General features: G+C 40.9%; 1 protein-coding gene across 1 annotated transcript in view; it reads left to right on the top strand.

Annotated features, from left to right (window-relative positions):
• Window positions 1-6,711: 6,711 nt before the first annotated feature.
• LOC146453745 (uncharacterized) overlaps window positions 6,712-15,040 on the top strand; it is a 40,933-nt gene continuing 32,604 nt past the window's right edge. Inside the window, exons 1-5 of the mRNA XM_085096270.1 lie at window positions 6,712-6,896; window positions 9,181-9,269; window positions 10,280-10,455; window positions 13,369-13,703; window positions 14,782-14,955. Coding sequence (XP_084952396.1) covers window positions 6,890-6,896; window positions 9,181-9,269; window positions 10,280-10,455; window positions 13,369-13,703; window positions 14,782-14,955 — 781 coding nt within the window. The 5' untranslated portion in view covers window positions 6,712-6,889. The remainder of the gene's footprint in view (window positions 6,897-9,180; window positions 9,270-10,279; window positions 10,456-13,368; window positions 13,704-14,781; window positions 14,956-15,040) is intronic.

Here is a 15,040-nt window from a genome sequence, read left to right as displayed (position 1 = left end):
ATCGTTCCGCTCCCTCGACAGCCGCTGAGGAGTTACGCCGTCGAGGAATTAATGTGGCATGGATAAAATTTCGAAAGTTCTTTAATCTATCTCAGGGTATAAAGCCGAGGACACCATAGAAACTAAACTTAGTGTTGTCCCCAAATAGACATGATCCCACTTCATGATTTCGCCCGCAGACGCAAGTTCAGTTTAAAAATAATTTTAGAGGGCCCATTTTATTTTAGGCTAGGCCATCACAAACTTAACTACAACCAAACATGCGCAATAGTGTCGAAAGAAAAGTTTTACTCTGCTCAACAGGTGGAGTGTCATTTGAATGTTCACAGTTGGATATCATCCCCAGACTAAAAACTTACAACTACATTTAAAAGAGCACAATAAACAGCCGCACAGGAAAGTAATGCTCAATAGCTTTCTTGATTGAATACCGGTCAGAATTAGATTTGTACATCCCCTTGCAATGAAACGATTCACAGGAGAGTACCTACACTTTTCCATAGTTTCCATTTGGAATAAACACAATCTACAAAACTGAAAACAATACAAGAACTTGTTCGCCAACAGCTCACTTTCATTCACACTTCAAGCGTTTTTTGTTGTTGTTTTTTCTAAGTGAGGAAGTTCGTGACCCATAGCTTACGATCTCGTCGATGACGTCACGTTCGTGACCGGGATCACATCACCTTCCGTGATAAATCAGTTTCAGGCATGGTACTCATATTTCATATTTACGCAGCTTTGATTCTCCTGTCACGGATCCTCACGTTTTGGAATTCTCGTCTCTAGTGCCGCGATCCTTAAGCTTTAGGTCAGCGCTAAGAATCGAGATCCGTCGTACCCAGAGTCCTCTGGCTTTAACCAGCGGTTGGTCGCCAGGAAAATAAAAAGAAAAATAATTTTGTTGATTGGCTTCTCTACTAACGAATAGTTAAAAGGGCCAGTTTCTAAAGAAATTGTTGTGGTGTGTCGGTGGCATGGGGGAGTAGAAATGAATGGTTGGTTCAGTATCAACCGAGTCAGGATAAGGTAATTTGACCACCGTTGGATTCACTCTTACAAAGGGCTGAACGTGTAAAAGCAATAACGTACTGCAGTCGACTCCCGATAACTCGAACCCTCGCTAACTTCAACCTCGTGCTAACTCGAAACAATTTTCCTTTCCTTTCAGGTCATTTTCTATATAATTTTACCCTCGATAACTTGAACTCCCGATAACTCGAACCTTTTTCAATTTCCCTTGACGGTTCGAGTTATCGGGAGTCGACTGTATGTGAAAATATGGTTCACCGTCGAGGAATCGAATCCTCGCTGGTGAACCATATTTTCAAATAATACGTTATATCTTACTTTGTTCCTTTGATATAACAGGTCATTACAGTGATCCTTTGTGAAAATATGGCTGATTCACTTAGCTTGAATATTCCCTTTTGTCTTTGTTTCAAAGGGCTAACGCTAGTATAACGTCAGCACTCGAATCTCTTTACGGTGGCCAACAAGTTACGCTATCAATTGCAACTCTTTTGATAAAACCAAATATCTGTGAACGGTTGTGTCTTTTTACGTCTGCCAGGAAAATTTGGGCTGCCCCTTCTCCTGGCGACTAACCGCTGGCCTAAGAGCCAGTTGACTCAAGGTATAAGATTGGTGGCCAAAAGGATCGCCAGCCTCGTTTCCAGGGATTTTCCCTTGTAGATTTACAAGGGAAACCCCCTGGGAACGAGGTTGAAGGATCGCAGCTGTGGGGACAAGAATGTCCTAGAATGTCTTCATAATATCCACGGGTGTTACTAGGACTGCAAGCAGTCCCTTTCTGGATAGTCGAGAGGTCGCGCAAATAGCCGAGCGCGAAAAAAACTGGCGCGAACGAGCGGAGGGGGGTTCTTCTCGTTTATTTATCCTCGCTCCACTCTCTCTCTCTCGCGCTGTGAGCTTGCAGTCTACTTGTTACTAGATGGGATACTTCAAAACAATGTTGGACACCTTATGATATTTACACAACAGAAATCTTACTTCAAACGGTAAAAGAAGTTTAAAAAATAGAACTAAAAATCAAATCAGTGTAAGCCTCGAACCCGGGTCATTTGCTTTATATTTCCCAACCACCTATGCATCCACTAGACTAAAGAGGGTTAGCTGACGAATATGGTAATTTTTAACTCAGTCACTTAAGACAGTTAGGCATGACAACAGAATTAAAGCTAACAGTTTTAAAGCTGTTAGGCCTTAATAGTGTCAGATCAGTACTAAACCCCCAAAACGGATGTTCCGCCTAAATGGAGCTCCATTCGCTCAGTTCTCTGCCTAACTGAATGGGCCTCTATTCTCGTCTACGTCGGCTATCATGATTGTGTAATTCATTGTGTAAACACTATAAGGTGTCCAGCCTTGTTTTGGAGTATCCATTCAGGAACAACCTTTTGTCCACGCCAGATGGAGACTGCGATTGCTCGAATTATTGAGCCGCCATACATTTGTCAAGTTCTGATTAATCATCAAACTGATCATGTGGATTTTTACTGATTTTGCGTCAAAACTGTGCTGGAATTAACGCTAACTGAAGTTCATATTCTCGTACAAAAGGAAAACAAACCACCAGTTTAGGGATTTTTCTAGATATGAAGGGAAGAACGTGAACTGAAAATGACCCAACTATTTCAAGGTAAAATATATTTTCATCCTTGTCAGCCACACCCTAAGGCGAGTAATTTTAAACCAAATCTGAACGCATCATTGTTAGGGACTGTGCAATAATTATCAGGAGGGGGGGGGGCTGAAAAACCAGAGTTATCTAGCAAAAACTTAGACAGTACCCCCCCTCCAAAACTAAAAAATTAGTTCTAAGCCCCCCTCTGTTATGTTAAAAATAACGTTGCATCCCCCCCCCCCCACACACACACACACACCAACACACACACACACGCACTCACTCCTCGCCGCCACCATTACCATAGATGCCTTTAAGTGCATACCTTTTATATTGTCATGCTACTGTAAGCGTACGCTTACTTGTTGGATGTCGTCGCCTGGAACAAATAATACTTCATATGAGTGTTGAACAAAGCCATCCGTTTCGGAGTCATCTGAATCCAACTCAGAATTGTTTTCGGAAGTGCTTGTGTGAGAATCAGAGTCGCATTCGGAATCACTGGATAGGAGTTCTGTGTCACTGTCATTGGCACTAATTCTTTCGTTGTTTCGTGTTCCAGTTTGCGAGAAATCAAGAGCACGTGCTACCAGCACGGCTTTGCTTCCAGATACAGGAAGATTGTTCTGCTTAAGATAGATCTTAATTTGTCTTGCTGTGAGGGATTTGACTTCATCTTCTTCTTTCCAGTTAATGTCTGGAAGGGTATTGCGCTCAGCTTCCCTTTTTTTAGCTTTCAATGCAATAAACTCACGGTGTTGAACAAAACGTTTGAGAGTGATTTCATCAACCATCAACTTCTCACACACCTCCTGTAGTTCGTTGGCGTTGGAAGAGGTTAACATACCAGAATCGACTAACTTCTTGACTTGCACACTTGGAAGTTGTCGATCGATTTCTTCACTCAGACTGGTCACATTGGATGGAATATACCCGCGTGGTAAGGCTGCTGTGTCCCTAAGATCAGGAACAGGGAACCAATTTGCAGGGACACCAGCTGTCCACCCGTCCTTTTCACACGAATTACATGTGGGCTCACAAGCAAACTTCAGGTATTCTAAGAAGTATTGCCCTTGTCGCACATGACTGTCCTTAAGCTTCTGAAGCTTCAAGGACATAGCATTTCCGCACATCTTTTTACGTTTATCAGCAGATGCCTTTCTCCACTGAACAAGATATTTGGCAAGAAACTGTATGATCTGCTTCTCCCTAGGGTAACTGGGGACAGAAATAAGAAAATCGTGTTTCCCAGGCCCTGGCTCGTCGTGGATTCGATCTGACACCTCTCTAGTTAGATCCCATGTATTTTCTACTTTCCATGATGCACAATGCTCTTCAATCTCTTCTAAAGTCATGTTATCCATTTGTTCAGCTGTAAGACCGTGAAATGGATCTATTGGTGGTTCAACTGGCTTATCAGTTGCCAGAGCTTCACCAATGGCGGCATTAGTCCTCTCAGCCTCGTTCTGTGCTGAGTCATGTGGTGCTCTGTGTAAACGGATACGATGGTCGGACTCAAGAACCTTACAAACTAGTAAAAAAAGCTCTTGAACTTCAACGTTGTGGACTCCTGCTCCTGGTCCTTTGCATTGAGAATCTTTAATTGCGTTTAAGTTTATTTACATTTCGAATAAAACTTAAGGCCCCCCCTCTGTCAAATGAGTGATTTTACTTTGACCCCCCCTATCTTGGCAGCAATTTTAGGTAATGCCCCCCCCTCTGGTTTTTCAGCCCCCCCCCCCCCCCCTCCTGATAATTATTTCACAGTCCCTTATTTTGTGCGGGGTTCTTTGTTTCCATATCTTCCAACTTTTCAAAGTATGAATGCTAAGAATAGAATTAGAAGCTCCTGTAAATTCACGCACTTTTGTTTTCCACCGTTTCGCCTCCTGATTTCTCCGTAATGTCTGAAATTGCTTTTAGGGCGCGCGTACGCGTGGAAATTAAGGGTTCGGCGCGCGCGCGCGACGTGCAAGGTTGCATTCAACAGGTTTCTTTTCAACGGTGCAGTGATCACGAGTAGTGGCAATAGACGATTTTCACGATGACCTTATTTTACCAAAAATACCCGGCAAAATCTTTTTCGGTTACCGTCTCTCATTTAAATTTTGTAATCGCAGTGAGGTTTAGATAACAATATCTCTAATTTGCAAGAGAAAACAACAAACTCTGGTGGGTGTACTTAGTCTCTCTCGCAGCAGTTCTTTGTCTCGTCACGCAACGGGAGGAGCGTTACGTGACGAGGTACAGAACGGCTACGAGGGTGTACTTGGGTGTCACGAAAAGTACTGTAACTGCCACAATGTAAGAAACAGTGGAATTAACTGTATTTAAAGACGGTGCTCACTTTTGTTACTGCGCATCTCGAGTCGGGTTTCCTATGCAGTAGTGCCTACTAATACAGAGACATTTTTCCGCGCTTTAAAACTATGCGGAGAGAGCAGAACTTAGCAAGTGCTCTTGGTACCAACAAAGAAAATTTGGGGTAACCATGCATTTTTCAGAGATAATAAAGCTTTAATTTGGAAAAAAACGCCATTCATTGCTTTGTATTTTACTGTTTTTTAGAAGAATTGTTGCTTAATTATCTCTAAAAACTGCGTGGTTACCCTCAATTTTCTTCTTGGATTTCGATAGCCCTTGCTAAGATCTGCTTTCCCCGCATAGTCATAAATCACACACAAATACTTCCTTATTAGTAGGCACCGTCCTTAAAAAACAGCATCTCCTCGTACACAGGGCGCGCAATGTGCCCCATTTTTCTTGGATGTCTTGTGTTAGCTACCTTTGTATGTATTTTCGTATTTTGCATATCTTTTAGAGTTAAAGCTGTTGTGAAAAAGACAAAACAACAACAGAATCACATGGGGCCATTGAACAGCAATCGCTGTTTAGAAAAATACTACTTGAATACAATTTTTTTCCGGAAAACATCTTACACAAACATTTTCGAGGAGCCTGCTTTTGAGGGACGGGGAAGGGATGACTACAAATCTCCAAACCCCAGGGGGTACTCGGGTATAAACGTGACGGAGGGGTGGGGGGGGGGGGGGGGGGTCCGACGGAGCATAATATTTTGCACCCAAAAAAATACATGGACCTTATGTTGTGCACCCAAAAAAATACAAGACTGGAAATCATACTTTTGGATCTTGCGGGAACTTTGGCTTGAATTGCGTAAGAACTATTAGCCTGGCGGAAATTCCAACCCAAAAAAATTCACGCAGATTTTTCAGACCCAAAAAATTACACGGTTAAATCTTCAACCCAAAAAATACAGGAGTTGAAAATTTTTGACCCAAAAAAATACGTCGGACCCCCCGTCACGTTTATACCCGAGTATCCCCCCTGGGCTCCGAACTACAGTACTGTAGCTGAAAATTTGAGCGATCTGAAGGCCGATCGGTGGAACAGTAAGCAAATGAAAGCTGACAGCTAGGAGGCGTGTCACTCGCCATTCGAGACACCCGGATTCCGGGCAGTAAATGAGACCATTGTGAAAATGGCCTAATTTTGCGCCACTAGTCTGTTTAGTCCATTGAACTGGGCACCAGAGGCGTGGATTTGAGAGTTTCATATTCCTCAGACAGACATTAAATTGATCCTGCATGTAGGTGGCAGTCCATGTCATAACACAAAACGGTGTATCTACAGAACTAAAGCATATTCAAGGAGAATGTTGAGGCTCCGTACCACAACTAGGGATATTTTAAACTGAATTAGTCTCAATAAAATTTGCTTAAAATATAACAAGAATCAAACAGTAAACAGACCCCTATTGCGGATAAACAAAACTAAATTAAAAACATTAAAGATCAGTTGTACTGAAAAGGAAAAAAAATGTTTAATAATTAATCGCGATAATTCACTGTCGCGAATTTTTAAAAAGCTGATTTTAACTTAATTTCTTTTCGCCCCAACCATCTAAAAGTTGTTATTTCTGTAGATGTAAGACGCGTTTTACATGGACATTTTAATTAATTAAATTTTACAAAAATACAAGTACGAGTTAATATTTAATGAGCATTTAGCCAAAACAAAAGAGTTTCCTATCACCTTGACAACCACCTTTTCACAAATGCGAAGTGGTAGCGAGGCATCATAGACATTACAGACGACAGCCAACAAGTTGTAAAAAGTCATGTAGCTCAGCAAATGTGTCCGATACAAGAGCTGTAGAAGCAGAATTATGATTGCTTATGCTCACCTGGCAAATCAAGGCCGACAGGGGGAGTTAAAGGCATGAAAGGTGAGAGAATCCGGCTCTAAAATGATCTGATTTAATCTGAGAATGAAAGTTATCGCGCGCTCGGTTAAGACCATTGGTATGAGAGCTCGTTAACGACTCAACCGTAATTCTGTGAAAGATTGTGATTTCATATTCAATTGTAAATTCGGAGCTATTAGCGTTGAAAGAGTAGAGAACAACACGAACGTCAACGAAGTCAACACGAACGTCGACGGCGGGGTTATAATGGTCTCATTATTTGAAATCATGTCTGCTCCTGGTTGATCTTTCCACAGTCTCCGCCGTGATTTTGTTGATAAATTTTGATTTGTTAGAGGTTTACAATTTCAAGGCCTAAGAAATTAATTTTGAAGGGACCAAACACTTATATTCATTCCGCTACGACAAGGAAATAATAGCTAATTTTATATTGTTTTCATAAGCACGCACTGCCACGAAATATAAATGGGAATTTAAAATGTCGATAAATTTTCGCGCGAGTACTTATCATTTTAATCTGGAATGTGTTATGATTAATTGAGAATAAGGTGGCAGACAGAACATAAACATAAATACGGGCGCCCTTGATCATAGCTGTTTTACATTGCCTTATAATTTACTATTGTTGCATGTTGATGTTAATGACAGCATATTTATATCGGAAAAAATTCACATAACATGTTCAAAGGCATAAGTTTTTCAATTCCACTGAACTGACAAGGTCATATTTTCTTTAAAAGATCAACACATTTTTTTAAAGATTGCTTCTGTTCCAAGTGAAAACTTGAGCATGATAAGTGCCAAGGGACTGGGAAACTCTGTTTGTTACACTGGGGCGTTCGTTTTATCGTGCCCTAGTGGGTCAATTACAGACAGTACTATAACTGGGCTGAAGAATTAATATCATTCGTTTCACCTGGGTCTCCTTTGTACATGTATAGGGGTTAATTATATCAGGGTTCCTTGGGACACTTCTTAAATGGTAATGGTAACAGTAGTGTAATTTATGAACAGCTCAAATCACATAGTCTCGTGGTGTTTTACAGTTCTTCTTTGGGGTGAGATCGGACCTCAGCATATAAAGGTGCCATTGGCAGCCGCTATCAGTCCATATTTTGATCTCACCCACCCACCCACCCACCCACCTACCCACCCAGCCCATGAATGAATGCGAAAGACAGATGAAATCAGAGATATTGACCACCACACTGGTGACTACATCCCCTACTCTTTTCAAACAGTGTGTGGGTTCTTTAACATCTCACAGATTGTGAGATGGTACTTACGGTTTATCCTCCTTATCTGAAAAGACTAGAAAGTTGAACTGTTTGCAGATGTGATTAAAAAGGCAGCAATTAAAATCTCTTCAGTTATTTTAGGTAATGCACCTATCATCAGCCATCGTGGGGGGGGGGGGGGTACCATGGGCAAGAGAGGGGACTTTGAATATTATCAAAGTTAAGAAAATTGTCACTCCAAGAGAGTTGTCATAGAAAAAATTGTGAACCCCCTCCCCCACTCTGTGGGCTAAGTTCTCCTTATGTTTACCGCAGTCCACATGATCAAACATGAATGAAAATAGAGGACATGATCACTAAAGAGAAAATGTCTCGATGTTGAAACAAATTCTTCCAAACATTTTCCTATGAAATATGTAGAGAAAAGTTTGGAGAATGTCTCAGTTGATATTGCAACTTCAAAGGAGGGTTAAGTGCTCACTGCATATACATGTGATGACACAGGTGATGACATATGATGCTATAAGAGGAAATGATCATTTAAATCAGCTACAGTGTGACTTGGCTTACTTGACTTATTTCCTTGATCCCAAGGGGGGAAATGGGCCGGTAACATTGCTTGTTAGAAGAATTTTCGGTTTCCGTAAATCAACCATTTTTGACGGGATGGGGAGTTTGGCCCCATGCCCAATCCCCAACCTGGAGGGCCAGGGTTTTCTGTTCTGTTGGGGTTGCCTTCCCTTAGCCACTATATCCCGTTATTTATAAGAGGTACCAGAAAATCGCCTATATTATGCTGTTGTTGCCCAGCTGCAGTGGGACTGCATTACCAGGGTTATGACGAGGACATAAGACAGCTGACTTGGCAGCATAGCCTACGATACGGTGGGCATTGCGCAGCATTTATGAAGCACATCTGGTGGCCCCAGTATACTCCAATGGGACCAACTTAACTACCACCCTTCAACCCCTCAGCTACAGCGTAATTAACTTTATATTGGTTTTGTAGCTGCTATGGCAGTATATTCTTTATAGTTATAGCTAAAAGCTTCACTTGATTTCTCTAGGGATTAGACTTACAGATGAAACTCTTGAAGACCGGTTGGCATATGATGAAATATTTGTGGAGTACTTCAATGCCTTTTTGGCACTACCGGTAAAAACACTTACATTAATGTATTAGAAACTGTCATTTTGTTGTAAACTTAAAACTGTCATAAAATTTCTCCCCTTGAAGATTTTGCTTTTAGAATTTGAGATCTACAATATTAATAATAATTTTATATGCTCTTAATTTCTGTTTCCAGTTTAACAGTCAGTTTTATTAAGTCAGTGTTTTAGGGGATGTTGGTCATGTGACATTTTAGTGCAAGGGTACCGGGGGAGGGGGAAGTGGGGATACTCAGGTACTATATTTAAGTGACAGAGAACATGAGAAGTCCTTCTTTGGGTTTGAAATAAAAATTATGAAATAAAATATTTATAAGTGAGCTGAGGACTTTTGGGGGATTTGGCAAAATTGTGGTTTCACGACCATATAGCATTTTAGGGTAAAAGATGTTGGTAAAGACTTACACTGTATTTGGGGTAATGGTTAAATTAATGTATTTATATATACTGCACATATCATATAGTCTCTTGGTAGTTTACAATTTTTCTGTGGGGTGAGATCGGACATCAGCCTGTAAAGGGGCCACTGGGAGCTGCCATCAGTCCATATTTTTGATCTCACCCACCCAACCCACACATGAAATCAGATGAAAATATTAGAGATAGAGATACATGTAGACCACCACACTGAACAGTGTGTGGGTTCTTGATTATTAGGAACAGGTGTTGTGAGAGGGGACCTACAGTTTATTGTCCTTATCCCAGAAGACTTATAGGAAGTCCAACTGTTTGCAGATGTCATTACAAGGCAGCACGTATATACTTCTCTGCAGTTATTTAAAGACCCTCAGTGTTGGTGCTGCGGAGATCAAAGAATCAGTCTAAACCCGTGATAGGCTCTAGGGAGTGATATGTCATTAAGTACATAAATTATGAATCCGAGTGAATGTAGTAATGAGAAGTACTTAGTTTACACTCACCCAGATAAACATAATTTTCCTCCTTGTTCTATTTATTATTTATTATTTACAATGTATTTATTTTTCAATCATGTAGGCTTTCTCCAAGTGTCTGCAGTATGACTCATTGTCTGGGTCTTTCAAGGATTTCACTGGACAGGCAGAGATAGATTTTCAGCAGCTGCAACCAAGCCAAGATGCTGAGGCAGAGGCTAAAAAGAGAGAAAGGACCACTGCTTGGGTGAAAAAGGAACGACTTCCATTGTTTTTGAAGTAAGAATGCTTTAAGAAAACCTCTATGAACTGAAGTTGTTTTCAGGTTGGTAACAAATGGTGCCCAGGTAACTAAAAAATCCACGAGTAATAATAATAATAATAATAATAATAATAATAATAATAATAATAATAATATTAATAATAATAATAATAATAATAATAATAATAATAATGACAATAACAACAATAGTAATAATAATAATAATAATATTATTTTAATAACAATAATAATAATAATAATAAGAATAATAATTAATAATGCTTTAGAAATATACAGGCAAGTAAAAACTAACGATATAATGTTCCAACGTTTCGGCGATGTCATGACGCCATTCTCAAGGAATGAATAATGCAAGAGAGTTCAACAGAGTAAGATCTTAGATTTGCATTAATGAGGTAATTTCGATCCGTGCCAAAGTATTTATTTCAATTACCCCATAAATGCAAATCTAAGATCTTACTCTGTTGAACTCGCTTGTATTATTCATTCCTTGAGAATGGCGTCATGACGTCGCCGAAACTTCGGAACATTATATCGTTAGTTTTTACTTGCCTGAATAATAATGATGATGACCATCATAATAATAATAATAATAATAATAATAATAATAATAATAATAATAATAATAAAATTATAATGCAAATCATTAAAAAAATGTAAGCAACAGCTTACTATCCTGAACAGAGGGATTAACTCTCTATACAGGACTATACAGGAGGCTGCGCCCAAAAGGGGTATGTTTGTCATTGAGGCTGGAGGTACATAAAAGGGGATTTTACAAGCTAAAGTCTAGCAAAGGGTAGGCAAAACTGTCATTTAGGCAATTTAAAAGGGCCTTTCAAATATCCCAAACAGACCCACAAAAAGAGATGCATGTAGGGCTACCTTTTCTGTCAAAAATAGTATATTAAAGGGTAAGGGTTTAGACCTTGGACAGAGCCTCCCATACAAAACTTTGTTGAGTATCCACCCACCCCACCCCCACCTCCACTATCCCTCGGGCTTAAGGGAAGTGAGAAAACTACTCTACTTAAACAGGACCCACCTGCAGTAGATGGTGGCCTCTGCCTGCAGCCCCCTTCCTCAACCTGAAATGATGGTGTCTTTATTGCATAGCCACCCCTCTATCCAGCAGTAAAAAAATAACAGTGAGATTCAAACCACACTTTTCTTGTTTATCTAGCACTGCTGACTCTTGCTAGCTGAATATTCCTGTGTCAATTATTCTCAGATTTTCAATCCAATAAAATTTTATCGGTAATGTTCATGAGATAGGTGGTGTCTTTGATAACACCCCTACCCCAGACAAGGAGGGTCCTCTTCAAACAAACTTGTTATGACCAGTTCCCTAATATGTGTACTGTGTGGAGTAATGATTACAGTAGTTGTCGATGTACAAAGCAAAAATGCTAAAGTACTTGATGGCATCTTCACCTCCATCAGCTTCCATACACCTGCTTTTTCAGATGTTCTGGTCAGTGAGCTTTTAGGAGCTGGTTGACTTGCAAATAACTTTAATGCACGCATTCTACAAGCTTATCATGGTTTTGGTTCCTTGTATTGTGAAAACTGCTGCTCAAATGACACAAAGTAACAGGAATAAACACTGCCTTAAACAATGTACGTGCTCCGGTACTCACAGAAAGCTAGACCAAGGCTTTTTTCTTGCTTGGTGAAACCAGGCAGCCTTTTCAGAGGCCCCTCAAAAGACTGTGTTTTCCTGCTTACTACAACCTGTAAGTGCATATCTGTACTCTGTAGTTCTCGTCAACAACAAATTGGTGCGAAAGCTCTAGGAACGTGACTAAACTCGTAAGATTTGGCAAGCATATGCATAGACCGTATACCCTTTTGACGAAGGGTTATTTATACGCTCGACCCGTCAGCACTCGAATCTAGTCTTTACGGTGGCCAATTTACCTTTAGTTATCAACTCTATTGATAAACGAAACATTTGTTTCTACTCCCCACCAACACAGCACCATTGTTTCCTCAGAAACTCACCTTCTTATCCATAATTACACAAATTTGACACACGTGGTTTTCATCCAATTTTGCCGGCGATTTTTTTTATGCGACGCAGTGCGCATGCGACATGACAGAAGACCTACCTCACTGGATCCCCCAAGGGAGTTTTGACGTGATTTGTGCTCAGGAAATCTCAAGGCCGCACTCAGGTCGCAGAAAACACCGCCTACTGGTACCCAGGGTACATTTTCCTTGGCTGAACGTTGCATGAAGCAAAAAAAAAAAAGGAATCCGTGCGCGTAAATCGCAGATTTTTGACGTTAAAATAAAATTTTAAAAGTCTCATTTTATAAATCATACCGTTCCATTCTTTTTCTTTTTTAGAAAAACTGGGAGATTTCAGCTCTTTGTTGGGAGACCGTGAGAAAACAAACAAACAAACAAACAAAAAAAACGGATTCTTCCTGCCAAACCAGGAGGGTTGCAGCCCGGGGGGGAAGGGGGGGGGGGGAGGGGGAGAGGGTTGGCAGATCTGCAGCAGTTTACGCATGCGATTTATTAATTAAAATGACAAATGGCCACAGAAATGAAATTGCTGACAAAATCGAATCATTTAACCTGTGTAAACCGGAGTTTCTGTATAGAGAAAAAGGGTTACTTTCTACAGAAACTGTTTTGCTGCGTAGAAACGAATGTTTGGTTTTATCAACCATTTTATCGTTTTATCGAGTTGATAAAGTAATTTGGCCAACGTAAAGAGATTCCAGTGCTGATGTTTCGAGCTTAAGCTCGTCGTTAGAGCGAATAAGGGCTACCGCCAAATTACCTTATCAACTGTTGTTGAAACCAAACATTCGTTTCTGTATAGAAGCCTCACGTCCTCGGGCACCCCCTCCCCTTACCCCACCTTTCTTGTTTAACCTATTTTCGTTTTGTTTCAGAACGCATCTCTACCTTCAGTACAAACTCTGCCGCTTACTGTTGCGCACGCTCGATAATCGTACCGCCCGCGCCAGCAGTCGGGGTCTCCGCGGGTACAGCCGGGCAACGAGCTGTACGATATCCAGTCCTATAGGCAATGGAGTCCGTCCGTCAAGCCGGAGCTCAAACCATTCATGGCCGGCGATTTTACTGCGGCATTTTGGAAGGAGGCCTTTAGGAAGCGCCACTAGCTTGCCTGCTATGTTGAACCTGGGTATGGAACAGAAGGCGGAAGGAACGCATGGGAGACCAAACGGAAGTGACAGAGAACTGGAAACGGAAGAGAAATTAGAGGGTGAGGAATGCTTGAGTTGTATTCAATATAAAAGCCCGTTTAAACGGTTTCAACATTTGCTTCAACATGCGTTCAACGCAGTTGTTGAACCAAATGTCGGGGGCGTTTGAGCAGGTCGTTCAACATTGTTGAAAGCGTAAAAATACTGTTTCAAAAGCGTGTTGAATCAAATTTAAATTAGTTTAAACTTTCATTCAACATCGCTTCAACATTTCCTTTGTTCTTAAAAATGTTGAATGGCGTTGAAACCGTTTGAGCACTCTCAGCTCATCCAACATTTGCCCAACATCCGTTCACCTTTTGTTGAACGAATGTTGGGCAAATGTTGAAACCGTTCAAACGGGCCTTTAGAGTAAAAGTATTCCAAAAATTTGTCCATAAAAGAAACAAATCAATACTGACAGTAATCATTGTTGCTCAGTGCAGCGTAATGGGACCACACCCTTTGCCACTGTTTCTGTTTTCAATACGGGCGAGGCATTACAGATTGTGATTGATTTATCAAAAAAAATCATAATTAGTAATACCGGCGCCAAGGGTGGGACCGATGCGTCCGACAAACACGGAGAAATTGACGGGAATATTCTTAATAATAATCAAATAATAAATGCTTTGTTTATAGTGGAAATGCACTTAGCTATCCAAAGCTAGTTTACAGGCATTCCACTCAGAAATAACGGGAAACAAATAATAATCAAATCGAACATAACATGTTAAAAATCCCGACTGGCAGGAGGCAAACCAGCTGGCTATTTACAAGCGTGGCCGAGGCGGAACTTGAACCCGGGACCTCCGGGATTTCAAGTCCGGCGCCCTTACCACAGGGGCCACGCCGCCTCCTCCACGTAACCAATCGTAGAGCGTGGTAACGCAAAACGAAAGCAAACGCAAATTCTTTTGATATTCAAAACTGCTCTTGAACGACCTTGAACCAGTGGCTTTGCCGCGCTTGGCGCCGGTTACATCTACGGCTTCTCCCTGTTTTGATTGGCTGATTGCGTTTTTACGTCTGTTATGATTGGTTAGAGTGATACTGAACCTTGGAATTGAGTTGAAAACTGCTGTATTTGTCTTGAAGGTGGCGTGAATACTGAAAAGCCGAACGCTGATGATGGCGTAACTCAATCAAACGTTGAAGAGGAGAAAGAACAATCAAACGGCGCCGAAGGTGGCATCACGGATAAACGAAAGTCGAGAGCTAAAAGTGTCACTCTTTTACACGAACCTGATAAAGCTGTTGCCAGCAATTCCGGTATGTTGTTGTTCTTGAATTGCAGTCAAAGTCCTGTCCTTCCACACGAATATTAGGGTCTCAGTGGGGTTAATTGTCAACCGTA

Source organism: Pavona decussata, unplaced genomic scaffold (genome assembly GCF_977016875.1).
Source record: "Pavona decussata unplaced genomic scaffold, jaPavDecu1.1 SCAFFOLD_324, whole genome shotgun sequence".
Classification (NCBI taxonomy): Eukaryota; Metazoa; Cnidaria; class Anthozoa; order Scleractinia; family Agariciidae; genus Pavona; species Pavona decussata.
Note: the sequence above shows the minus strand (reverse complement) of the source record. Positions and strands in the feature narration are given on the sequence as shown.